Source organism: Sorex araneus, chromosome 9, assembly GCF_027595985.1.
Source record: "Sorex araneus isolate mSorAra2 chromosome 9, mSorAra2.pri, whole genome shotgun sequence".
Classification (NCBI taxonomy): Eukaryota; Metazoa; Chordata; class Mammalia; order Eulipotyphla; family Soricidae; genus Sorex; species Sorex araneus.
The window spans coordinates 63,153,847-63,180,765 of NC_073310.1; the positions used below are offsets into that span (position 1 = coordinate 63,153,847).

General features: G+C 44.4%; 1 protein-coding gene across 1 annotated transcript in view; it reads left to right on the forward strand.

Annotated features, from left to right (window-relative positions):
• The first annotated feature begins 464 nt into the window (after positions 1 to 464).
• Positions 465 to 26,919, forward strand: part of MINDY3 (MINDY lysine 48 deubiquitinase 3) — a 61,114-nt gene continuing 34,659 nt past the window's right edge. The window contains exons 1-8 of the mRNA XM_004605337.2: positions 465 to 804; positions 10,049 to 10,128; positions 12,324 to 12,384; positions 14,779 to 14,952; positions 18,023 to 18,074; positions 19,302 to 19,416; positions 22,905 to 22,978; positions 24,306 to 24,385. Of these exons, the coding sequence (XP_004605394.1) occupies positions 711 to 804; positions 10,049 to 10,128; positions 12,324 to 12,384; positions 14,779 to 14,952; positions 18,023 to 18,074; positions 19,302 to 19,416; positions 22,905 to 22,978; positions 24,306 to 24,385 (730 nt within the window). The 5' untranslated portion in view covers positions 465 to 710. The remainder of the gene's footprint in view (positions 805 to 10,048; positions 10,129 to 12,323; positions 12,385 to 14,778; positions 14,953 to 18,022; positions 18,075 to 19,301; positions 19,417 to 22,904; positions 22,979 to 24,305; positions 24,386 to 26,919) is intronic.

Consider the following 26,919-nt stretch of genomic DNA (forward strand, 5'->3'; position numbering starts at 1 on the left):
GTGGTGTGCCCCGCATTTCTAAGGCACCGTACAACACGCCCAGGGGCGTTGGGGTGGTGTGCCCGGACGTGGCTGCAAGGTGCAGAGGCTGCAGCTCTCCAGCTCCTGGAGCATCCCTGCGGCCCCGGCCGGCCCCCCGGCGAGACCCGGCCCGTTGTAGGCTGCAGTGTAGCCCTGAGAAACTAAGCAACAGGCGATTCAGTTCCTCCGGGGCTCTGGCCTCAGCACCCTGGGTGAGACCAGGCCAGCTGCGAGAGGAGCGGGCGCTCTAGGAGGGAAAAGCGTGCCACGCCCGTCTGGGGGGCGCAGGCTGGGCCCACCACAGCCACCGCCGCAGGTACGGGGCGGGAGGTACAGGCCGGCCAAGCCGGAGCCTCCAGCCCCTCGTCCAGGAGCTGCCCGCCCTTCACTTCCGCTTCCGGGGCGGGGTCTCCGCGCTCCTCCGGCGGCGGCGGCGGGGGCGGGAGCGCAGGAGGAGCCGGAAGTGGCCCAGGACTTCCGGGACGGGAAAGTCGGAGCTGCCGCCGGCCGTGGGCTTGACAGGCGCGGTCCCTGCAAGTAGCCGCCGTCCTCCCGGGGTGCTGCTTGCGTCTCCCCCGCAGCCCCCTCCGCCGCCGGCGCCCCGCAGGTCCTGCCTCCCGTCGCCGCCCCTTCCCCATGTTCCGGGGCCGGAGCCGCGGACGCCGAGACCCGCTCGCCGGTGCCCCATCATGTCCGAACTGACCAGAGAGCTGATGGAGCTGGTGTGGGGCACCCAGAGCAGCCCCGGCCTCTCGGACACCATCTTCTGCCGCTGGACGCAAGGTACCCGGCGGGGCCGCTGCTCCCCGACCCCGCGCGAGCCCGCGCTGACCCCCCGCTGGGCGGACACGCCCTGCCCGGCCCCTGGGGAGCGCGGGCGCGCCGGGCCCCGAGACCCCGAGACCCCGAGCGCCCCTGCCGCGCCGGGCGGGGGGGGGCGAGGGCGGGGCTGGGGCTGGGGCCCCCCCGCAGGTGTCCTCCCGGCCCCGCCCTGGGGACCCCTCTCCCCCAGGGCCCTCGCGCCCTCCGGCCTTTCCTTCCGCAAAGTAGTTTTCGGCTGTTTTGAAACGTCGCGGCGTGGGCCAGGCGTCGGCAGGCAGAGCCCCCCGGGGGCCGCGGCACCCCGCCCTGCAGACGGTAGGCAGGGGCCGGGGGCCCAGGCCCGGCGTCCCCGGCGTCGGACGGAAGTCCCGGGCCGCACCTGGTGGTACCCGGAGCGGTGATGCCCAGGGAACTTCGTGCGCGGGATCAGAACGCCGCCGCCGAGGCTCGCATTTCAGCGTTATGCGTGCGCGGTGGGGGAGCCGCGCCGGGCGCCTCCCACCCGTGCGAGGGGCAGTGGGCGCCCGTTCTGGGCTTGGATGTCACAGAAGCAACAGACACCTTGAGTTGGCGGTGAGTGACGGATTAGGGTGCGACTCAGTGACCTGAACTGCAGCCTTCCGAGTCGGGAGGCTAACTAGTGTCCGTGCGAAGCCCTGCAGGCCAGTCAGTATCAGCTATTACCAAGAAAATATCTTCTTTTCAAAGGATGGAGATGGGAGGTTTAGCAGAGGAATTCCAGTTCCCGACATATATATTTGTTTTGGAGCAAAAATTTCAGAGTGTAAGTAAATGCCTCCCCCCTGCCAGTTTTGTTTCTCTTTAGGAGCTGATGAAATTAGAACCATGATGTATTCTTACAGGCAGTTAGGTTATTTAGGCCATCACTTTTGTTTTGCTCATGAGAAAAATTAGTGGTGAAGGTTAAGTGACCCCACCGAAGTTACACACATGGATAGATGAATTCGAGTTCTCCCAACTCCTAATTTGGCTGTTTTTGTTATTCTCCTTTGTGTTTTCAAACTCAATGTGTGATTAACTCAGCTTTTTACAGATTCAGTTGTCAGATATAACTCATATCCCCCTGAAATCTTGGAACACCTGCATTTATGGATTTTAAAACTTAGCACCTTATTTATCCTAATAGTGAGCAGCCCTGAAATATACAAGTTTGTGATGACTTTGAAAGATTTTACTTCCCATGATATTACTTGACATTAACTATTTACAGTGAGAAATAAGGTAATATTGAACTTCAGTTACATTAATAGTGTGATGAAAATTCAAGGACCTTCAGTTCAGAGTAGATTTTGGACTAGGTACTTGGGTTCTTTTTTTTTTCTTTTTTAAAGTAAAACCATTTTATTTGGAGGTCTTTAGGAAGGGGAAAGAGGGAGAGAAAGTGAGAGAGAGCAGTGCGCTCAAGAGAGAACGCAGACTTCTCCACAGGAGAGAACTCGTTACGCAGACACCAGCATTAGATATGGACGCATGAAAGTCCACATCTCAAGGGGGGAGATTCGGGAGATACTTGTTTGAGTGACACATGTGCTCAGTCATGTGGCCACAAGCAGCACCTGGGCTCAGGCAGATTATATGCCAGTACTTGGGTTCTAAGTTCAGGTTGTGTAGCTTAATTAAAACTTCAGTTTTCTTCTACGTAAATACAGATGACGTTGGTGTCAACCATATATTTTGTTGCTGTGAGGAATAAAGGCATGGAAAGACATTTAGGCACTTGGAACAATAGCTGACACATTGCAAACACTCAGAAAATGGTAGCTTGCTTTAATGAGTGTTTCATTGCCAGCCAAGCCAAAGATGGTTCTCTGGGCCCTGCCAACTGCAAGAAATTATCATTTATTGAATGGATAATTATTCAGAGTAGAACTTAATAATGACATTGGCATGCCCTGCCACCTTTTCTTCGTACCGAAGGTCATCTGCAAGATTCGTTCCATAAGTACTATTTCAAGATAAAGAATCTTTCTTCTTGCCCTGCTCTTCAGAAAGTGCAGTTAAGAGTGTGGATATGGGATTCCTCAGGGCCTCACACTGATGATGTTTTTAAGAGGGAGCCCGATCTGTGTTTCTGAGCTCTCTGTGATGGGTTGTGCTGTAATAATTGCTGTCTGTGTTCCCGGGTACATTCTCAAAGGCAGAGTCATGGCCACGGATTGTCGAGGCAGCCTCTGGAGCGGGTGGGGAGAGGCACCGGCGCGGCCTTGCTGCACTCGCCCGACTGCCTCAGTGATGTGATGTCACCGTTGGCTGGAGTTCAGTCCCTTCACTGGGCTCTGAATGGACAGCTGGGATCTCTTTGGTCTTTTGAAAGCAAATTAGACCTACGGGATATTTGGGGTCGTTGTTTATAAAATGATGTTTAGGGATATTTCATTCATGAAGTTGTATTGATTGGTCATGTCAGATGGTTTTGATGTGTGAAAGCAGCATGTCACGTGAGACACGTCATTTAATTTCATCTTTCTGAATTTGGAAACTTTAGGTAGTATGCTCAAGCAGTTATCTCATTGGAATGGAGCATGACCCTTTTTGGGGGTCTGTTTTAAGATGACTCTTCTACAGTTTTTTTTTAAATGTACAAATGTAGGGTTTTTTTTGGGGGGGAAGGTGGGAGCATCCGCAAACAGCGCTCAGGGGGATCCGACTCATCCCTGCCACCTAGGCTGTCAGTTCCTTGTGGGGTTGTGCCCAATTGTGTTATGTCCGGGATGGCTTGGGCCACTCAATGGTGCCAGAGGCCTCCTTTTTTTATACACAGTGACACAGGGGATTATCTGGTGCCGGGAATAGAATCACGGTGGGCTACAGCCAAATACCTCAACTCTTGGTACTGACTTTCCTACCACTTTTGGTCAGTGTTTAACAATAAGTTAAGTAATTTAAAGGTTTGCAATTCCTTTTTCTATTTTTGCTTTCCGGGCTTCCTTCACCTGGCTGTGCTCAGGACTTGCTCCTGGCTTTGCACTCAGGGATGACTCTTGTTGGGGCTGTGGGGAGGAGGTGGGGGGGTGGCTTGTGAGGTACCAGGGATTGAATTCAGTTTGGCCACATACACGGCAAGTGCCGTACAAGCTGCAGTGACACTGCCCCTCCAAAGTTCTTTAGTTTTAAATTGAAAATTTATGTTTAACTCCTACCTCATTGTACTATGTGAAGAAAAGCGTGAGATAGGTACTTCCTGAGTTCATGAGCATGATTTAGCCTCCCTCCCTCCTTCCCACCAACTCGAACAGTCAGTGACCCAGAACTCTGCAGTTTACACTTGGTAAAATGGGAAGGAAGACAAAAAAATGAACTGAATGTAGCACTGGCATACATGGCACTAAGGAAACAGGGAGTCTTGTGAGGGGTGACCAGGGTAGGCCGCATTTTAAGATAAGTTTTGAGTTGATGCTTGACATTGCTGGGTTGTGCACAACATAGGGTTGTGCAGCCCTAGAAGATTTGGACCTGGCAGAGGGAATGGCCATCGTAAAGCATGTGGTGCAGAGTATGCCTGGAATGGAAAGGTTGGTTTAGCAGCAGAGGAAGCGATGGATGGGGATAAGGAGAGGACTAACAGAGAGGGAACGCTTTCTCCCCAGTCACGTCAGACCTCGTAGACCATTATGCAGATGGTTCTGGCTCTGAATGAAATATGTAGTCATCAGAAGGTTTGGAACATAAGAGCAATATGATATCACAAGGTTTTATTTCTTTTTGTTGTTGTGGGGGCCACTCCCAGTGGTGGGACTCAGGATCAAAAGGTGCCTCACACATGGAAGACGTGTGCTTACTACCCCTTGTGATATCACTGGTCCTGCATCACAAGTTTTTGTGGTGTGTTTTTGCTTGGTTTGGGGAACAGGAGATTGGGCCACACTCGGCAGTGCTCCAGGCCTACTCCTGGCTCTGTGCTAAGGGATCACACCCGGTGGTATTTGGGGAACCATACTTGGGTGTCAGGTATCAAACCAGGGTTGGCCGTTTACAAGGCAAACTCTCAGTCCCCATCCCAGTATCACACAGTTTTACACTGACTGCTGTGTTTGAGAATAAACTAGTGGATGTGTGAGGCAGGAAGATCCAAGTAGACCATTGCAATAATTCGAAGGAGAAATGATGGTGGTCTGGGCCAAGAGAGTGGTAATGAAGGTTGTAAGAAATGCTCAGGTCAACCACATCTCAGCAGAACCAAAGGAGTCGTCATCTAGCTTTGGGGACCGGACAGAGTACACGGGTTAAGGTGTATATGTCTAGCAAACCCCAGTTTTGTCCTGGCACTACATGGTCCCCAGAATGTGCAGGGTGTAACCCTGGAGATGCTCAGCACCACTGGATGTGGCCCCTAGGCCCTGAACTATCCTGGGGGTGGCCCTGCAGGCTCCTGAGCAGCCCAGGTATGTCTCTGGGCCTGCTGGAGTGCGTCGGGCCATTCCCCGCTCCATGGTGCTACATGTCAGTGCCACCAGTTCCTCAAGTTGGCTGAGAATCCCAGCAGGGGCCTCCCGGAGCTCCTGGCCACTGCTGGGTCAGTATGCTCAGGGAGGAAGGGAGAGCTGTAGTCAGTCGGAATCAGAGGTTTGAGTTCTCAGTCAAGATCATTTTTGTTATATAACTTTTGGGTCACACTCAGTGGTGCTCAGGGCTCTGTGCTTAGGGATCATTTTTGACGGGCTTGGGTGACCATGAGGGTTCAAACCCAGGTCAGCCGCATACACGGCAAGCACCCTACCTGCTATACTATTACTCTAGCCCTATAATTTTTTAAAATTGAATTACTGTGAGTTACAAACATAACTCATGATTGAGTTTCAGGCCTACAGTGTTCCAACTCCAGATCCTTCACCAGTGTGTTATATAATTTTTTAAAATGTGATTTAACAAATAAGTGAGGGATCAAAGCATAGAATATATTAATACATTTGGATTAAAGTTTGGAAGTGTGTTTAGGTGCTTAGTGTAGTGTAATTTACATTTTATTAAAGTAATACAACAGCATCACTCATTTTTCTTCCAAATAAACAATAAATTATCACTGTGGAGCATAATAATTTCAGAGATTTTTGTTGTTGATGGAAGATTTTTATTTCTTCTACATAGATTTTCCTTTCTCTGACCTACCTAGATGACCTACCTTATTATAACATCCAGTTTTTTAACTCATTTTTATTTGGGTTTTGTTTTGTTTGGGGACACACTTGGTGGTGTTCAAGGTTTACTTATGGATCTTCCCTGATGGGGCTCTGGTAACTATTACCCATTTTTATTTAATACACACAATCATGTATACCATAAACAGTTTTGTGTGTTTTAAAATTATGTGCCTTTGCTTTGGACCTGTATACAGAAAAATACATGTGTCATTGGTAAGCTGGGTGTTTTTTCTCCTAGCTTTTTCATCTCATTGAGGACTTTTTTTGATACAATACCAAAAATCAGCCCGCAGTGGTTTCTTGTCCTAGCGATTCTCTGCAATTTGGAATTTGAAACCACTTCAGTAAGCTTTCCGCACCCTCCATCTAGCATAGATTCCCTGGGTCTGTCTTTTACTCTCAGTGGATCTTTTCCCCATTTATCACTTGGGAATTCTTGGTCTACTGGAGTGAAGCATCACTTCCAAATATTAATTCGTTATGTAACATCAGAAGTTGCATTTACTGCCATCATCACTGATCTCAGAAGCAGCTCAAACATTCAGAAGCTGTCAGGCTCACAGTGGTTGGCATAAGTTTTCCGGATTTTAATTATTGCTTGAAAACTTATATTTTATTCACTGGTAAAAATACTGTCAGTTATTTCCCTGGAAGTACCAGGCTGACTTCATTCATGTCAGAGAGAATGTGTGCCAAGTACTCAAGTCTACATAATTATAATTCGTCCGCAGCTTCTCACAGTGGAAAGAGTGCCCAGTTAAAGAGAAAAAGACAGTTTGGCTCATGTCTAAAAAGCCGCACACGTGCCTTTCCTGCTATCACACTGGCGTCTCCTATCTCTCTAAAGTCACCCCAGACTTTTTTTTTTCTTTTAGTTTTTGGTCACACCCAGCTGCTGTACTCTCTCTCCATTCCTGGCCATTCTTACCGTTGTTTCTATTGTTGTGATTTTGATTTTTTGTTTGGGGGAGGCTTTTTGCAGGGGGTGTGTTTGAGAGTGACGTTTGCTGGTCCAGAGACCAGCTGCACAGCTGGATGTGGACAAACAGAGCCAGCTGTCCCACCTCTGCTTTCAGCCGTCAGTGTGAATGTCAGCCTGGTGTGGAAAGGTGGGTCCTGGCCTTATGTTAACCCTTGCCGGGCTCTGGGAACAGCGCTGCAGTATCTCCATGGCTCTTGACTCTGGACACCTTTTCTTACTAGCAAACAGCTCTGTCGCCTGGCCACTCCCTGCCAGCTCTCAAGGACTCATGGCTTTCCATTTTTTTTTTTTTTTTTTTTTTGCTTTTTGGGTTGCATCCAGTCATGCTCAGTTGTGCTTGGGGAATCATGTGGGATGCCGAGGATCAAACCCAGGTCAGCTGCATGCAAGGCAAACGCCCTCCCCACTGTACTATTGCTCCAGCCCCGTCTTTCCTTTTTTAATTTTTGAAGTCTGCACTCCTTTCTTGAAACTCTGGCCATTCAGCATATGAAGCCCTAGATCTACCCTATGAGCTATTCCCTTTCCCCCTTTATATGTATTATAGATAACGAGATAATGAAGCTCTTGTTAGCAAAGCTTACCTCTACTCTCTGTATTCTGAATCACATTTCACTCTTTCAAATTTGGCGTCTCTTCTGTCACTCTTGATTTCTGATTTTAGTACTCCCTGCGACATCCATGTTTTAATCTGTGTCTTCATTCTATGCAGCGGTGTTGAGGTGATCCATCACCCTTTGCCTGGTGAATTTTTTTGCATTTCCAGCTCCTAAATGTGTTTTTCTGCCTCTTCTAATCTTGGTTAATCTCCTTTGCTGAGTCAGCTTCTGCCGACTTTTTTTGTATTCCTGGCTTCATTATCTTTGTTCCGCGGTTCCTACTCAAGTTAACTGCCATCCATATTGCTCTCTTGGATCTTATCCTCCTAAGCTCCAGACTCCTACTTTCCTGCTTTTCCTGAGTATTGTCAGATGGCGAGCAAAGACTTTTGAAGCTGAATTTGGCATCTCCAGAAACAGACTTCATCATCTTCCCTACCGAACTTTCAAAAAGCTTTTCAAAAACCTGTGGTTACTGAGTAGGAACTATGAAACATGGAAAACTGATCAGAAGAACAGACAATTCAGATCTTTAATTCAAGACACAGAACACTGAATAAGCAGTGACAGATTATGATTAGGGTTGGTAGGGGGTTCTACTTAGGATATCTCTGAAGATGCACGATCATAACCAAATCGGGAATGAGAAGGATTTGGGTAAATGGAGTGAACAGCCCACCCCAGGTAAAGACCTTAGGGTCTTCTCCAGGCCTTCGGTCACTGTGGATGGTGAGGGTAAAAGGACATGAGGGCCACTGGGACAGACGGGTCCCACCTGCAGTGCCTTGTCTGCCCAGTGGTCTTCAGGTGCTGATCCTTCCCCCACACTTAACACCTGCGCATGCAACTATTACGAGATTGAAGAGCAACTTTGGGGCTGTGGAAAGGAGTTTGGGTTTCATCCCCATTGTAGCAAGAAGCCGTTGATTGTTTTAAGCAGGCTGGTTTTCTTTTCTTTTCTTTTTTTTTTTTTTTTGAAGCAGGGTAGTTTTCTTGAACTGAACTTGCTTAGAAAGATGTGAGAGGAGAGAAAGTGGAGAAATATGTGATCAAGACAACACAGTCTTCTCCAGAGAGGAAATAAAGAAACATTGAGACAAACAAGCTGAGTAACATGTTCTCTTGAACACGGGCTTGAAAAACAAGCCTGACTTCTACTTGGAAGCTATTCCTTTGGCACTCTGTGGAGAAGAGCTGGCGATTGGTGGGAAGGTGTGGGGAGATGGACCAATTTAGTCAGAAGTGCTTTGCGGTAGTCTGTGTGAGAGACACTGACGGGTGAGCGCAGACCAGGTAGATTGATGATGGAATAGAAATGGAGAGATGGGGCTGGAGCGATGGCACAGTGGGTCACACACTTGCCTCGCACACCATTCCACGTCCCACTCCCACAGTTCCTTCCGCTGCCCACTGACCTGCCTGCTGCTGCCAAACTCTTGTGCTGCGGCAATGGTGCCTTCTTGGAAGTCGTCCTCCCCTCTTGCATCTCTGGCCCGTTCTCATCCAAGGTCGGCGTCAAAGATGGACTTGACTCGGGCAGAGGAAGGTCCTTCCTGCCCACATCCACATTAGCGTCTTCATGTTTTTGTCACAACATGCACTTACTCCCAGGGAGAAGTAGTTATCTGCTTTGGGGGCCACACCCAGCAGTACTTTGGCCACTCCCAGCCCTGCGCGGGAGCAGGGTGGAGGGGTTTGCTCCCGGCAGTGCTCAGAGGGCCCCCCGTTGGTCCTGAGATGACCCCGGCCCTCCTGTGTGAGTGTGCAGAGCAGAGCATGGCCCTTTGCGGGAGTGATCAGTTTCTCTCTGCGTCCTCATGGTGCCATTGGCACCTTTGCACCAGGGACTGTGACATGCACGCATGTACCCTCAATGCTTGGCATGCCATCTCATGTCTGTTAAGTACTTACTAGAAGAGTGATGGAATTAATGACTCAGCAGACTTAATGTGATTAGACAGATTTCTAGCGTGTTGAAACGGAAAGGATCTCTGTGAAGAGAGGTCCCTGGGGATCTAGAGAGGGGAAATGGGTTCCTGAAGGTTCTCAGCGTCTCCTTAGCTGAGCCCAGGCTCCTGGGAGAGCTTTGCTAGCTGCTGTCAGTCTGAAACAGTTGGGCCATGGTCCGTTCACCGTCTCACCAGACGATGCCATTTGTTCCTAGCTCAAAGAGTGTGATCAGAGATCGAAATGAAAGCAGATGCCTATGGGAAAGGGCCCCTCGTAGTCCGAGTCATGTCTGTTATGAGGGCACCGCCTCAGCGCTGCAGCCCCCCCTTATAGGATTCTTCCATTTCCCTCCCCACAGGGGTTGTGTCCGATCCACTTGCAGGCATTTGGCTGTCGTGGCAAGGGCTCTTTCTCAGCAAAGCGCATCAAAACGATGACAGCCATCCACCCGCAGATGTGTTTGGCTGCCAACTTGGATCCCACTTTTAATCTTGGTGACTTGCTTTCGTTTGTAGGGTTTGTGTTCAGTGACTCGGAGGCATCGGCGCTCGAACAGTTTGAAGGTGGACCCTGTGCTGTCCTCGCACCCGTCCAGGTAACAGACTCCCTCCCCGACACCCCCCCAGAGGCCGTGTTCAGATCGTGCCGACTCGACTTCCTGTCGCTACTGTCTCTGCTCTGCCACCACCAGGCTTACTCAGCTGGGGTTTCTCGTCTGCTCCTGCAGTTGCAATAAATATCCCAAAGAAAAATGGAATCAGGACCACGCTAGTAGGTGGACTTTATTTTCCAAAAGATCAGAGGTTCTACCCAAGGTTCAGAAGCCCAGGAGCTCATGATTCTGTTGAGTAAGAACATTCTAGAGGGAGGCCTGTGCTTCACAGTAATGGTGCTCTTTTTATTTGGTCTATTAAAGTCATAGTTCCAACACGTTAAAGATGACTTCCCAATTTTATGGCCTAAAACTATAAAATTTTAATGTAAATTCACAGCTTATACTATTCTAGCATATAGCTTTGGCTTTTTGGAGTAATATTGGTAGTAACTCAAATAATTTTCAAAAAAAGTGCTTTCCTGTGCTCAAAAGACAGACTTAGTTTGATTTACATATATTTGAATCTTGGCATGCTATATTCTCACTAGGGATCAAAAAACTGCAAATAAAAATCAGTGGTATCTATCAAATCCTTTTTGTAATCCTTAAACATGAAATAATTGGCATAGAGCATAGTACATGGATGAGTAGATTGATTGTTATGTGGTAGAAGCTTATACTTTGATTTGAGGAACAAAGACTTTACATTATAATTGGAGCCTAAAAAGATGATTTGATGAGGTAGTTTTACTTATATGAATCTTATAGAAATAATCCCAAATAGATATGGAAGAGGTTGTATTCAGAAAGCTTGTATATTTTAGTAAAAGCTTAACAACCTAATATATAACCATGTATGTTAAATGTGGAACAATGGTGTTTTGAAGGCTTGATAGATAATTATTAAGAATAATTATGAATTCTGTGGGAAAAGAGAGAGCATTAATCAGTCCTATATCTAGTATGCTTCTCACATGTGATCAGGTGTAAATCAAGTGTGAAAGACTAAAGGAAGCCTATCAAAAAGAGGGTACAGGAATAGGGTACAATAATGGTGACACAGTGGCGACACCCTTCACCTTTCCAAAAGTGTATAATGTAGTTACACTATTTAACTATGATTGCTTTCATTTTAGGTAAAAATCAGAAGCACTTTATTGTTGTCTGTGTAAACTGTTTTATATTGATTTTATTATTTCATAAAAATACTTCTAAATGATTCCATAAGCCAGTGACCTATGCCAGTCGCTGTGCTAATTATATTACTTTGATATCTTACAGAATCCTAAATTTGTGCTGTGCATATGTATATTTTTTGTTTGTTTAGGGCCACACCAGTGATGCTCAGGGGTTACTCCTGGCTCTGCTCAGGAATTACCCCGGACAGGCTCTGGGGACCATATGGAGTGAGGGAATCCTTACAAGTAGGTCACATGTAAGGCAAGCACCCTACTCTCTGGTGTGATCTCTCCAGCCCTGCTGTGCTTATGTTGAGTGAGTCAAGTGTGGGCTGAATTCAGACCCAGCGCTGAAGGCCTCCCCTGCAGACACTGAGTCACTGCCCTCGTATTCTCTTCGTCTCGGATTGGCTGGGGAGAAATTCACGTCCAGAAGATGGAGCCCAAGGAGGGTACAAAAGAGCCCCGAAACCCCCTTTTAGAAGGCAGCATTGTACCACCACAAAGCACTTTGGGTCTAGCCACCAGTGTAGCCGAGTTTACCAGCAGGAGAAAAACAGGAAGCCATGGAGCTGGGAGCATGTGCAGACAGAGGGGGGGTCAGCGGCTGTGAAGACACTGGCTCTCCGGGCAGAGCAGCCAGAGGACTTGGTTGAGGTGGAGCTTTCACCCCAGGAACGGAAGGAAACATCGTCCTCTTCCCCGGGGTCCTTCTTGTCGTCCCTGGAGAAGTGGATTTCTTCCATTTCCCCAGGAAACACCTCTTACTCTTTATCAGTTCTTTTTTTGCCAGGGGATAATGGTTTTTGAAGAATTATTTTATGAATGTAAAAGCAAGTTTATGGTAGTGTATTCTGAGTAAATAACTTCACGGTTACTCTTGAATCTGAGGAAGAAAGCATTTGAAATGGTAAGGTCAGAAAAGGAATACAAATTATTTTACTTATCCTGAGTGAATAACAATTTGAGGTATGTTTACAATGTACTTTTAATAACTATCGCTTTCCTTGTATAAAGGCATTTCTTTTGAAGAAGCTCCTGTTTTCTTCTGAGAAGTCATCTTGGAGGGATTGCCCAGGTATGATGGCTGTCTTCCATGAGTTCTACCCCATTTTTCCTTTTATGGGTGATCCAGGTAGCATTTATTAGTAATAGTTTAATTATAATTATATCTTAAAACGACAGGTTCTTTTCAAAAGTTTGAGAACATTTTGTGAGTAGTGACTCCAAATTTTAAAGATAGGTCATTTCAAAATTGATTTTTCTAGCTGGGAAGTATAAGACAGGAGAATATAATTCAGGGGTAAAAAACCTTTTACCTCCTGCTAAAACATTGTGCAGCTCCCCGAATAATAATATACCATAAGGAATATGGCATTTATGTTTGTTTTGTCTTAGCTTTGCACAAGAACTCAGTTTATTGTGTTTTAGCCTCCTCTAGTATAATGCCTTAGACAATACAAAATACTGCACTTCTTTCCGAATTAAATTGCAAATGAAGCTGTCCTGCTTGCTGGTGTCTGGTTGTATCAGGGGGCTGAGTGGTGCAGCCCATGGTGACAAACACTCCAGTTCCACTTGACACGATTCCCTTCACTGGCCCAAATTTATGAGACCTTATAACAACTTCTGGAAGAAGGTAGAATGTTTTATAACAACAGCGTCCCTCACTCGGTACCTCTGTTGCAAACTACAACACCCAACAGGACAGAGAACAAAAGGAAATGCCCTGCCACAGAGGCAGGGTGGGGGTGGGGGTGGGAGTGGGGGGAGGGGTACTGGGAACATTGGTGGAGGAGAATGGGCACTGGTGGAGGGATGGTCATTGATCACTGTCTGACTGAAATGCAAACATGAAAGTTCATAAGTTTGTAACTACCACACGGTGATTCAATTATGAAAAATTTAAAAAAAAACAAAAACCAGCGTCCCTGCTAAACCACACCCATGGGATCTGCTAGTGATTTTTATAAAAGTAGAAGTGTTGCTGTCTTGCTTCTTATTAAGAAATAGCTAATGCTAGAAGTCCATTTTAGTGAGGATGAACTGCTGAAGGGTTACTATTAGCACAAACATCTTATTAATAAACTTGATGCATAGAATTGACTCTGAAGATGTTTGTGTTGCATTTTCTTTCTTTTTTTTTTTTTTTGCTTTTTTTTGGGTCACACATGGCGATGCACAGGGGTTACTCCTGGCTCTGCACTCAGGAATTACCCCTGGCGGTGCTCAGGGGACCATATGGGATGCTGGGATTCGAACCCGGGTTGGCCGCGTGCATGGCAAACGCCCTACCCGCTGTGCTATCACTCCAGCCCAGTGTTGCATTTTCTTTTCTTTTTTTTTTCTCTTTTTGCTTTTTGGGTCACACCCAGCGATGCTCAGGGGTCACTCCTGGCTCTACACTCAGGAATTACCCCTGGCCGTGCTCAGGGGACCATATGGAATGCTGGGAATCGAACCCGGGTCGGGTCAGCCGCATGCAAGGCAAATGCCCTACCCGCTGTGCTATCTCTCCAGCCCCTGTGTTGCATTTTTGTAGCTAACATCCACATGGCAAATGCAGTGGTGATTAGAAAGTGAATGGTCCAGTCCCTGCCTTCAGCGGATTTGTGATCTGTTGGGAGAAAAAAACCTCTTTGCGGGTTCTATATCAACCTCCTTTGATAGGGACTATATGTAATACATTAAGTCTGATATATAATATGTCGTGTATAAGTTACATATAGCATGTTATGTATTACATGTTATATAATGCTATATATAATGCTATATATTTAATATAGTTTAGCCCTATGCAAATTCAGAAAGGGAGATTGCTTTAGGAGACGAATACAGCTTGAAAGGGGTTAAGATTTGGGAGGAAATTGCATATTTGTGCTGTTTTCTGTATCCGCCAGCTCCCGGGCGCTGCGGCCCCGTGTCCAGGAGCTTCTGATTCATAGCTCCTGTGTGGTGCGGCAGAGCTGCAGCCGTCTCTGCTGGTGTATGGGCCGTGCTATTCTCGGTGCCTAGGTGTGCTAGCTCATTCCCCTGCCCCCCGGGGACAGTGAGATCAGAGACACAAGACGGATTCTGAAGGGAAGGGCAGTAAATAGTCTCAGCGGCCTTCCTTGCCCACCTCTGATGCAGCAAACTGCGCTTGGTCACCAGGTGTGCAGTCTGACCGGGGTGGGGGGCTCCGAGCAGACGCACCCAAGCAGACCTTTCCCTGCCTGATGCTTCTGCATTCCCCACAGTTCCTTTTCTAATTAATGGCTGCATTTAAGAAGTGGCAGCTTTTTCACCCTCCAGCACCTTATTTTTCAAAGGTAACATTGGACATGTGTTTTTCGATGGGTCTTTTTTCTGCCACTTACAAGGCTTGATTTCACATCAGTAAATGAGCACAGGCTTGATACTCCTATTCACGACAAAACTGCCCCCCACCCAACACCCCCATGGTAACGTCCCCCTCTTTGGTTATTTTCAGAGGAGGAGCGGAAGGAACTCCTGTGTCATACGTTATGTGACATTTTAGAAAGTGCTTGTTGTGACAACTCGGGACCCTACTGCTTGGTGTCGTGGCCCCGCGGAAAGACAGCTGACGGCAGCGCCAGTGGTTCGGGGGGGCCCGCGGAGCCCAGCTGCCAAGTGGAACATTCTTGTAAGATACATTTTTATGTCCTGAAGTTGCACTCTGGGCCTTTGTTTGAATGACTCTGTTGAAAAACTTGAAGGGACGTAAACTCAGTTTCTGGAACAGTTTCCTTTTAACAACAAGGATGAGTTCAGGAAACCTTAATTTCTTTTCTATTTCCAATTTCATTATTACAGTTGCTCAAGGATGCAGCATTTACACTTGCTTTCATTTTAAGGGGGAAAGTGGAAATGCAGCTCAAACTCTTAACATTTTTACTGCAGCTTCATGATAGTCTCTTGAGCTTTGCCACTCTCATTAGAAAGTTTAAAGAATTTATTTTAATGCTCTGTGGCTTCAGAAGCTTCATGTTTTATTTGGTATTGGAAAAGGTTGGCAGAGATGACAGAAATTTTCTGAAATGCTTTCTGTTGCTTTCTAGAGTAACAATGAAGAGGGACACTTTTCTCTAAAATGGTTTTTGTTTTTCTCCTGAATATTTGAACATTGCTGGTATTTGAATTATTTGAAAGAAGTTTTCCTTGTAGGCTTAAATTGCACCTTCATTGAAGATTTATTTTTTAATAAAACATTCTCATTCATAAAAATTACATATTTTGTGATTGTTAGCCTTTGAAAATTGTGATGTAACTGACCTGAAAACTGCCACAATGAGCTAGAAAAATGGAAACTTCTAGTAGTGACAAAGCCAGATAAAAAAATTGCTTTTTTGTTTTTGTTTTCAGGAATCACCTGACAGGTGTCTAATAGGTGGCATTTGATAACTGGCAACCCCTGGTACTTCTACCAATAACTGATTTCTTCTGTTGCATTTCATTAATGACCATCTCTATGGAAATTGTTCTTAAGAAAATTGGATAACTTATTTTCAGAAAATAAATCACAGTTGCTTGTGATGGATATATGTGTCTGTGTGTAGGACTTGTTTGAGACCCTTTTGTCTTCATAGGCTGAAACATTTCTATGATACCAGGGACTTTGCTCTTTAGCTCCTAATTACAGCAGCAAAGGTTCATACTAAGTTTGCAAGCCAAAATTTAAAACAATATTAAGTTAAATGATGATTTCCTTACAGATATAACCCTTCAAAATAGAAGTCAATGTATTTTAAGAAAACAAAGTGGAAATAGTCATAAGGACAATTGGCTTTATGATTTGCTCTTGAACTCCTAATTGCTAGGAGTTGAATAAAACTAGGAGTTTCATTTAAAATATTTGGAGAGGAAGAGATAAAAATTATTTTCAAGGATATGTAGTTGAAGCCAGTCTGTATACTACTGTGTAAGAAAGGAGCGAAAAATCCTTTGCAGCATTAAAAAATCACTTGACAGTATACTCTGTGCCTTCTAAAAATATGCATTTCTGAAGTGAGATTTGCTGTAGATTAAATGACTATAATTAATTAACTTTGAGACTTTAGGAATGAATTTAGCTGGGCATGTTATATTGAGATTTCTCTCCAAAAACTACATTTCAGAAAGTTTTACTTATTTAGCCTCATTTTAAAATACGAAAGTAAACATATTTCAGATGTTTTTAATATTGCATAACTTTTAGAAGTTTTACCTGAAAAATTGAGACAATACCTTGGATATTGACAGATGAGCTCATTTATATTAAAATTTTTATTCCATTGTAACAATCTATTTTACCTTTTCTTTCCTTATTCCCAGTTATGTTCTTGTGGTTTTTATTTTTTTCCACCATCCTGCCTGCTGAGCCTTTTATTTTGCTTGCCTCTTTTTCTGAATTACTCTGTCTACTCTCAAAATGTAGATCCAGTAAAAATATTAGATAAGGACTGCAGAGTAATCAGTACAATTTACAAAAGGTTAGATAGACTCTTCACTTTATCTTGAAATTTTACATGTGGAGCAACCCCCACCCCACCCCTTGTCAGTATGACCCTCTGTACAAGCATTAATTTCATTGGCTTGTGTGGTGTGTGTCGTTTTGGCTTGTTGGTGATGCACAGTGTTCGCATAGTGAACGCTCAGGTTCAGCTTCAGTTTGTTTCCCACACAGATCACGAGATCATTTAAGTCTGTTTGAATTTCTAGACATTCTAGTAATTAACTTAAAAATAAAAAACTAAGCATTGAAAAAGCTAACATGATCTGACATTTGGAATTGTAGATAGAAAAATTTTGTTTCAAAGTGCATACATTTTCAAAAGAGAATACCTTTGAAAGTCCTTATTACAGGTTTTGACCATTGTCCATTTGACAAATCAGAAGGGGCATTTTAATCCGTCTCCCGTGGTCCTTGAAGTCTTTCCCTATCTTGGAGTCAGGATCTCCCTGGGCTGCCGCTCGCTAGACTGACTGCCCCAGGCTCTGGGAAGATTCTCCTCGTACTCTGAGTGCTCTCCTGCACCCGGGATGGTGGCACTGACTGGAGGAGGGAGCGAGGCGAGACCTGCTTCCATGTGGCAGGGGGCCTGGCCCGTCTCCGAGTGCTGAGCACACGCTCCCTTTGAGGACTGTGGTCTTTGACTTTCTTTGATTTTAAAAACTTTTTAAATTATGCCATCGTAATACTTGTCAATGTTACTGGAAACCGAATAATTGTATAAATAAACGAGGAAACAAACTTAAGGCTGTGGTTGAACCTGTGTTTTCAAAGTGCTATGCCATCTTATACACCTTTGTTTACTAGTTGAGCATTAAAGCAAAAGACCTTTCTATTCAAAGAAGCTAAGCTACGATGAGTTTATTTGGATCTATGACTTGAAAGACTCCCAAAAGTGCAGCACATGTTACTGACATGTGAAGCACTGTGACTTAATGATTCCTCATATTTGTAAAGCTCCTAACCTAAGTAAACCAGAAAGAAATGTTTGTCTTAAATCACCCTTTTACATTCTCAGTATTATGCCCATTTTAGTTATTTTCACGGTAACTAAGATGCTGAAATAGAATTGTATGTTATAGTAAAATTAAAATAAACTGAGAATTTTAAGGGAGTAAGAACATAGGGAAACGTTTGATTGCTCGAAAGTATTTACAGTCTGCTGTGTGTATCTTGTGTCATTTATTTGCCATGTGTAGTGCTGAAAAGTGTCTTTTATGTATAGCTGCCTTGGCTGTCGAAGAGCTTGGCTTTGAGCGATTTCATGCATTAATTCAGTAAGTAACATCAGAACATTTAAAATACTTAACATTGTGGACACATTGCCATTTTTAGCTTGTTGATAATGTGATAAGGACCTTAAAATTTACATGTTAGAGCTTTATTTGTTTTGCGGTTAAACAGTAGTTTGTAAGTGTGTTGTTAAAATCATCGGATTCCTAAATTTAATGCCAAAATGCACTTTTTTAAATAAAGGCGTCTAAGTCATGGCTATGAGAAAAATCATTCAGCTGCTTGTTCCCTGAGTGCATATACAGATTTTTTTTTAGTAGAATAAATGTCAGGTTATTTATTTGTCAAAATAATGCTTTCTGTAAATGTTAAGAGCCATATTTTCATGAGAGAGTAAGAACAACATTATTAAAAAGATAAGGAGAGCTGCTGATAGACACATTGGTGGCATTTGAAATATGTATTATACTAATTTCTTTTAAAAGAAAACACAAATGTACATTTTAGTTTGGGTATTGGGATACTTGTCAAATAGTTTTCATATTTTAAAAAGCCAAGTTTCCTTTGGTTTTCAACAGCTCTTAGAAGAAAGTGACTTCATTTTTCAAATGATAGTGGAATTGTGGAGAGAATTTGTTGGTGCCTGGCCAGAGGAGTACAGAAGTAAGGCACTTGCCTCGTTGCAGCCGGCCCTGGGTCAGTGCCCTCACCACATACGGTCCCCTGATAACCACCAGGGCTAGCTCCTGAGCCTGCAGTCCTGAGTATTTAAGAAAACAAAGTGGAACTAGTCGTAAGGACAATTGACTTTATGATTTGCTCTTGAACTCCTAATTGCTAGGAGTTGAATAAAACTAAGAGTTTCATTTAAAATATTTGGAGAGGAAGAGATAAAAAAAGAATTTATTGAGCAGATGCTTTACCTAAAAGGTAAGAGATTCCCTGCCACGCAGGGGCCATATTTTACATAGAGTCACAGTAAGACCAGGGCTGTTGCTTGGCTGTAGAGCAATTGTCTTGCATGTGTGAAGCCTTGGGTTCAATCCCTGGCACCACCAAAAAATTACTTTTTATGTATATAGTTGATGGCTGTTTGCAATTAACTATTGCTCTTAATGGCTACATTTGTGTTAGAAGATTTGAGACATTTGAAAAATGTTCTGTTAGTAAGTAGATGTTTTAATATACAGGATAATTTTTAAAAATTTCTCATTTATGAATGCAGAGTCAATTTCATCATGGCACTAATATTTCATTTTTTTTCCCCCCAGAAAAAGATCATTCAGAAGTTTGTCAGAATTAAAAGATGCTGTATTGGATCAGTATTCAGTGTGGGGAAACAAATTCGGAGTATTGCTTTTTCTCTATTCTGTGTTACTGACCAAGGTGTGTGTCCGAAGATGCTGCCTCTGGCCCTGCTAGAGTCTGGCACTGTTTCTCCTGCTGTGGTGGGGGACTTTATTCTGATGTCGTTTCTGAATCTGAGAACAGTCATCTCATATGATGATACTAAGGAAATCAGCTTCTCTTTCCCCCTCACTTATTTATTTGAACACTGTCACATTTACTTTCTCCCCTTCACTCTCTGGACACCAGAAGTTACCAGTATTTTCTGATGACGAAGTGCTCCCTATTCCGAATGTTATCTTGGTCCTTATCTTATATAGCAGTTGAACCATTAGCCCCCTTCTTACAAGCTTTTGAACTTCTATTCCTTATCTAAAAAAATCATTATACACATTCTCCTTCGATGACGTCTCAGTTCTTCCCTTTTTATTTTGATAACTTCTTTTCCACCTTTTTCTGTTATCACATGTTCCTCATGTCGCCTGAAAGCTTTTATTTGTTTGTTTTCTTTTGGGATCACACCTAGCGATGCTCAGGGGTTACTCCTGGCTCTGCAGTCAGTAATCATTCCTGGCATGCTCAGGGGACCATATGGGATGCCGGCGATCGGACCCGGGCTGGCTGTGTGCAAGGCAAACGTCCTACCCACTGTACTATCACTTTGGCCCCCCGAAAGCTATTATATTGCAGAAATTTCAGTCCCTACATCCATTGTGCTTGTGTGTTTAGGGATGCTCTGTATTCTCTCAGCTTGCCTTACTGTGGTTAGTTCTACCACTTACACTTCCACTCCAACCTTTTTCCCCAAGCACTGTCCTCATCCATCTCGGTTTTGTATCCTACTAGATTTACCATGTTTGAAATCACATTTTGTTCATTTGACAAATATTTATTGAGCATTGCCAGGCTCTCAGTGCCAGCAATTAGACCTATAGTTCACTTTTTTTTTTTGCTTGTTTATTTAGTAATAATTCCTCTTTGGTGTTGTGAAAAATGGACACATTGATTACTTCCAATTTGGCAGTGTATTGTGGTTTGTTTCTTACACAAAGCATTGTGGAAAACTTTGGAGATGTTTATTGGGTGAAATCAAGGGTAGACCTGGGTTATAGAATTGGTGCCACTTGATGGATCTGGGTTCTTGAGGAGCAAGGGAAAGTTTTCTAGATGACTGTGTGAAAAGATTCCCCAAGCAATGGGAAGAGAAAGTATAAAGACATATTGGTTTGGGGTCTTAGCATTTTAGAGGCATTATAAGTAGTTTCATATTAACACTGTGTGATGCACCACAATGGCAATTGTAAAAGATCAGTCTGGCTACACACACACACACACACACACACACACACACACACACACACATGTATGGAGACCTTAGGATAGGATAGCCTTTGTATACTGTGTAAAAACTGCTTTAAATACTGTCTTGCAAAGAAAAATATATGTTGAGTGGGAAAATAATCTTAATATTGATGGAAGAGTGCTTAAACTGGGGTGGACGGTGCTAGATGGGGAGTATGAGCTGAGGGTCAGGCGGACTAGAAAAGTGATGATTCAGATGATTCAGTGAACAGCAGCTGGGGCAGTGATGGAGAAGATCAAGAACATGTTTGAGTGATATTTTACATTCAGAAATTTTTTAAAATTAGCGTATGTAAGAGAAAGAATAAAAGTGCATTGGTAGGATAAACAGCAGCGATGACAATCAGGAAGGGGAATAGCTCACCAGATTTTCTTGCCTATACGTAATCTCCCAGTTATGCATGCTTAAGGCACTGGTGGAGGTGGGTTGGATGGCACCCCGCTGGTGCTCAGGACCTGCTCCCAACTCTGCCTGGGTGACCTTGCAGAGCCGAGGACAGAACTAGGGTCGGCCACCTGCAAGGCAAGCGCCTTAAGCCCTGGACAGTCCCCCCATGCCTCGTGCTCGGAACTCTTCCTATCTCCAGTCTTGCTTTTCATTTTTATTTTTGTTTTGGGGGCCACACCCTGCAGAGTTCAGAAGCTCCAGACTCTGTGCTCAGGGTCACTCTTGGTGGTGTTCACGGGACCATGCAGTGCTAGGGATGGGAACTGGCACCAAGTACCCAAATAGGGAGCCTGGTCTCCTGCACACGAAGCATGCCGCAGCCCATTGAGCTATCTCCGAGGCCCCCCGCCAGCTTCTGTCCTTGACAGCCAGTGAGGCATTGTGTCCCGTTATCCTTTGAGCTGGTCTTTGAAACAACCCTTTGATGATCACGGCTCTCAGTCAGTTCATTCCCGTTTCATCGGTGCCTACTTCATATTGTTAATAAGGCAGGCAGGGGCAGGAGCTCATGCCTTGTTTGTCTCTCCCTGCAGTCATTTATTTTAAAAACTTATCTCTCATCTTTTGAAATGGCCCATAACTCAGTAACTCCAATAGTTCAAGTTAGATGCGTAGCGCAGCGAGTGGCCGCTAACCTTTGTCATTTTGGAATTGATGACATTGAAAAATGACTGAGCTGTATACTGGTCCAGTATCTAGATTTTTGGTGACTTGAATGCCTTCTGGGAGCATTAGATTAGATTGAAAATGGGAGCATTTGAAAGATTATATTAATCATAGAAAATCAATGAGCCAATTGGTTTTCATAACCTTCAAGTTTACATATTCTTAGTACATCCTTGAAAGAGCAGCACCTAAGTACACAATTTAAAATAAATCTTTATCATTGTATGTGTATTTCGATCCCTCAGCACTCAGCTATGTTCCTGAGTGTTCAATAACACTGTTCCAGTAAGTTTTAAGAAAATGCAGTTGCCTTAGCAAGCATATTAGGTTTGATTTTATAGTAGCATAAAATAAAATGAATGTTAACTGTAAATTTAATCTTCCTCTTGCAATGTGGACATTTTATCTGCAGACCCTTTTATTCAGAATTAGCCTTATTACCCACGAGTCTCTTGGTGTTCTTTATTTAGAAGCCCCCCAATGAAAATCAGAGATATTCTTAGAGCGTGATGACCACTCTCATCTCTGCACCTGCTCTTCACATCTTGCTCAGTTAAACACTGTTGATAATTTTGCTTATTTGGGATTATTTAAAAGTTGTTGATAAATTCTTAGAAACAGAATTTTAAGCAAGATGACCAAGACAGAATCAATTTGGCCATATGCTAATTGAGAGGATCAAAAGTTAATAAGTTACCATGGTTTCTGGTTACAAAAGATATCACCAAACTTCTAGATACCGGAAGCACACTCTGAAGCCATCTCTTTTGCATTCTCCCATTCCTTTTTCACCTGACTGCTGCTAGTCTGAGGCGCAGGGGGCAGAGACTCGGGCCCTAATCCCAGGGCCCCGGGTGGACTCCACTGGTCGCAGCCAGGAGCCAAGGTTTTTTCTCACAAACATTGTAGCAAAAAATAACATTGAATCAGTGTTATTTGAGAACCTCCTGTAATTGTGATCTGTTGACTTGTACTGAGAGTGAAATTTTTCTATCACAACTTTTATTTTTAGTTTTGAAAAGGTAAGCTAATGAATTCTTGGTTTCTTTAGGGCATAGAAAACATAAAAAATGAAATTGAGGATTCAAGTGAGCCCTTGATAGACCCTGTATATGGACATGGCAGGTAATTAAAATTCCTTATATTTCCGTGAGCTTCGGTTTTCAGTAACTTAAGAGGGAACCCCATTTGTGGCGTATTGAGTATGAATTTTGGCAGTCTGGTACTGAATGCATAGCTTGTTTTTTGGCATGAATGATAACTTCCACTTTAGTTTTATTTGTAGATTGTATTCATGGAGCAAAAATATTTTTTGGTTTTAAAATGAAAGCAGAAATATTTTAACAGATTATGCTGGATATTCAGCAAACAGAATTTTCTAACGTGTGCTGTCTTCCTCATTTGACTGAGAAATCAGCGTGTGCTTAGTTGTGTTTTCCTGCTTGGGAGGGAAAAATGCCTATTTTTCTTTGAGACTACTTTCCTCTCAAGCTTTTTAGAAGTGGTTTCTACTAAGATCATTGGCATACTGATAAGCATGTCAATCTCTAGATCTTTCTGCTGTGCCAGTTAAAATTCGTAGATCTCGGGGCCAGAGCCATAGGACAGTGGGGACGGTGTTTACCCGGCGTGGGACAGACCCAGGATGGTCCCATAAGCAGCCAGGAGTGATTCTTAAGCACAGAATCTGGGGTCAGCCCTGAGCACTGCTGGGTGTGGCCCCCATGAAATAACAATCCCTCCCCGAAAACTTGTAGATCAGGGCTAGAGCAATAGCACAGCATGTGGGGCATTTGCCTTGCACACAGCCTACCCGAGTTCAATTCCCAGCATCCCATATGGTCCCCTGAGCACCACCAGGGGTAATTATTGAGTGCAGAGCCAGGAGTAACCCCTGTGCATCGCTGGATGTGACCCAAAAAGCTATATATATATATATATATATATATATATATATATATATTGAGAGAGAGAGTAGATCTTCCATCAAACACAAAATAACTATTTATGCATTTTGAAAAATGACTTCATACATGAAGTAAATTGTCCACTGAAGCATTCTTTAGTCCTCGGGTGAAGTTGTTAAATGTGTGAGAATGTGGAGTCACAGCCCCCGCTTGCTGCCTTCAGTGACCCAGTTAGCGGGGCATTAGTTCAGAAGCGTTGGGTGGTGGGTGGGGAGAAAAGCATCAGGCTTTTCTTCGCTTGGTTTTTTACTGTCACTGTCATCCCGTTGCTCATCAATTTTGTTTGAGAGGGCACCGGTAATGTCTCTCATTGTGAGACTTATTGTTACTGTTTTTTGGCATATCCAATACACCACAGGTAGCTTGCCAGGCTCTGCCGGGTTTTTTATACAACCTAATTTAATGTGGAAAAGTCATTATGTTTTCCCAAAGAGATCGATGAACCTTATTTCTGTTTTAATTATTTTTCGATGTTTTATTAACAGCCAAAGTTTAATTAACCTCCTGCTGACGGGCCATGCCGTCTCCAACGTTTGGGATGGTGACAGAGAATGCTCAGGAATGAGTGAGTACCTTCTTCGTTGTCTTCGCTTAGGATTAATATTTTACTGGGACACAGTGGGATATGTAATGACTCTGCATCTCTCTGTTGGCTCCATATCCTTAGGGGATACGTACTTTGTAATAGAACAGTTCTTTCCCTGTTCTTAAAACGGAAAATGGGTGGGTTCAAATGCATGCTGTTTGACTTTAGTCATGTCTGAAAGTGGGGTAGTAACGTTTTGTGTAAAACTTGAGCATTGCAAGCATTTTGAGTTTATTCTAAGAAGCCTAAAAGTCTGTTTTCACAAACATAATAACCTCTTAATATCTGTGTTTCAGACCATAGTGCCCAGAAAGGGGGGACGTGTGGGGGGGGAGAGAAAGGAGAGAGACAGAGACATAGAGGGAGGGAGAGAGACGGAGAGATGGGTGAGGGAGAGGGGGGAGAGAGAGAGAGAGAGAGAGAGAGAGAGAGAGAGAGAGAGAGAGAGAGAGAGAGAGAGAGAGAGAAACAGAGAAACCCAATCATGAACAGCTTTGTGACTGTGTATCTCAACGTGATTCAATTAAAAAAATAAAAAATTATAAAATAAAATTCTGTCTCCAGGAGCCTTGGGAAGCAGCCGAGTCCCTCCGGGCAGTGGCGTGCTGTCCTTACTGCAGTGTCGCTCTCGGGGCTTAGAAATACATCCATGCGCAGGGCTGGGTAGCACAGAATCTCCTGGTGCTGTGCCCAATGTGACTGGAAACATTTCCCCTGGCCACAGTGCTCTGCGGCCAGGGCCTCGGACCAGGGGCTCTCGCCTTGCCCCTGTGAGGGAAGAGTAGCTACTCGGAGGAAGGCCACAGAGTTGGGCAGACACACGCCACCTTGAAGACAAGACGTTTTATTTCAGTTAGCAGAGTTTAAGAAGAGCGTCGTCAAAGGCAACTGGACAGAGAAATAACAGACATAGAACACGAGCATGAATCTGTAGAATCCGTTAGAATGAAGCAGGTCAAAAACGATTGTAAATTGTCTAGACAGATGTGAGAGACACAGTGATAGACTTGGCATAGGAAGGAGAAAGAAACTAGTATTTATGTGCTTTGTGCTAAGCAATATAATTTGAGGTGTTTGTTTTTTTCCTTTAACCTCAGATTATAGTAACAAAAGATGAAGCACAGATAATTCAGTGATATTTTTTCTCCACCATCAGAAAGCAAAGGCATAAACTGCTTCTACCTACACTCAGCGGTGGACGCCGCCACTTTTCCTTCGTGCCACAGTTCCCTGCTTCCTCAATGATAGACTGCAGGAATGTACTGTCTGTTGGATTCCGCAGTGAATCAGGCATTTGAACTTGAGGTTCAATAACTAGTAGGTTCTGAAACAAGTCGTACTGAATAAATAAACAGAGAAGAAAAACATTACAACTGACCAAAAGTCACTGTTTTGGCAGAGGGAGAGCAAGCTTTGTCCTCAGATAGTTAATTTCCTTTAGAAAGCAGTTACGGGAGCCAGAGAGATGGTACAGTGGGCCAAGCACTTGCCTTGCATGCAGCCAGAACAGGCTTGATCCCCAGACCCCAGAGGGTCCCCCAAGCACCACCTGGAGTGATGCTAACCATCGCCAAGAGTCAGCCCCCAAGCGCTGGTGGTTGTGGCTCCAAGACAGCAGCACAGCAGTGACAGCTGTTGGTGGCTGATGATTACTAAAGCCTTTAATATCCACTTCTTAAATAATGCCAAGTCCTGTAGTGTTGGTACCAGGTGGATGAATATATGGATCCCCCCCCCCCCCCCCCCGCTTTTTCTCATTTTATTCTTAAACACCCTGAAGGTCATTCTCTGTAGATGTGGGAAATGAGGCAGCGTCTCTGGAGTGTCTGGTTTCACCTCACGGGGCTTAGTGAGTTGCCAGTGAACTGCAGCTTTCTGATTCCAGAGCCGATAAACTCCTCGTTCTGAGACACTGCTTGGATACGGGTCCGTTCTTCAGTGCTGGAATGAATGTGTGAGATGACCTGAAAGGCTGCCTTGCACTCACAGCAGCCTGGCCGCTGTTTCCTCATTTACAGAGGGCAGAGAAGGAGAGTTTAACCCCAAATTTCTTGTCTGTTTTATGGAGAGCTGAGTGACCCTTCTGACTCTCTTGAGGAGAATGAGGGTTTAGGAAAGTCTGTGAACGTAGCAGTCAGTAGGGTCTTCAAGAACCGTCGGGATTAGGAGCCGGGGGTAGGGAGCAAATGTTCTCCTCAAGTGTTGTGTTGTGTCGTACTACATTTTGGGGCCACACTCCTGTGCCTAGGGCCTAGGCATGGAAGAAATGCTTTTGTTTCTAGTTCCTGGGACTTCTTGCTCCGAGACCTGCTCCTCTCCCGGGAGGCCCGCCAGTCTTCCTCCGCTTCCTGGGCTCCCGGGGACGCCCGCATCCGCACTAGGCCACACAGTGGTTCCTGGCTTTTTTTTTTTTTTTTTTTTTTTTTTGGAGGGCTTAACTTTCTTTTCTTTCATTTTTCCTACGGAAAACATTTACGATGAGATCTGCCCTAAGAACAGAATTCTGGGCGGAA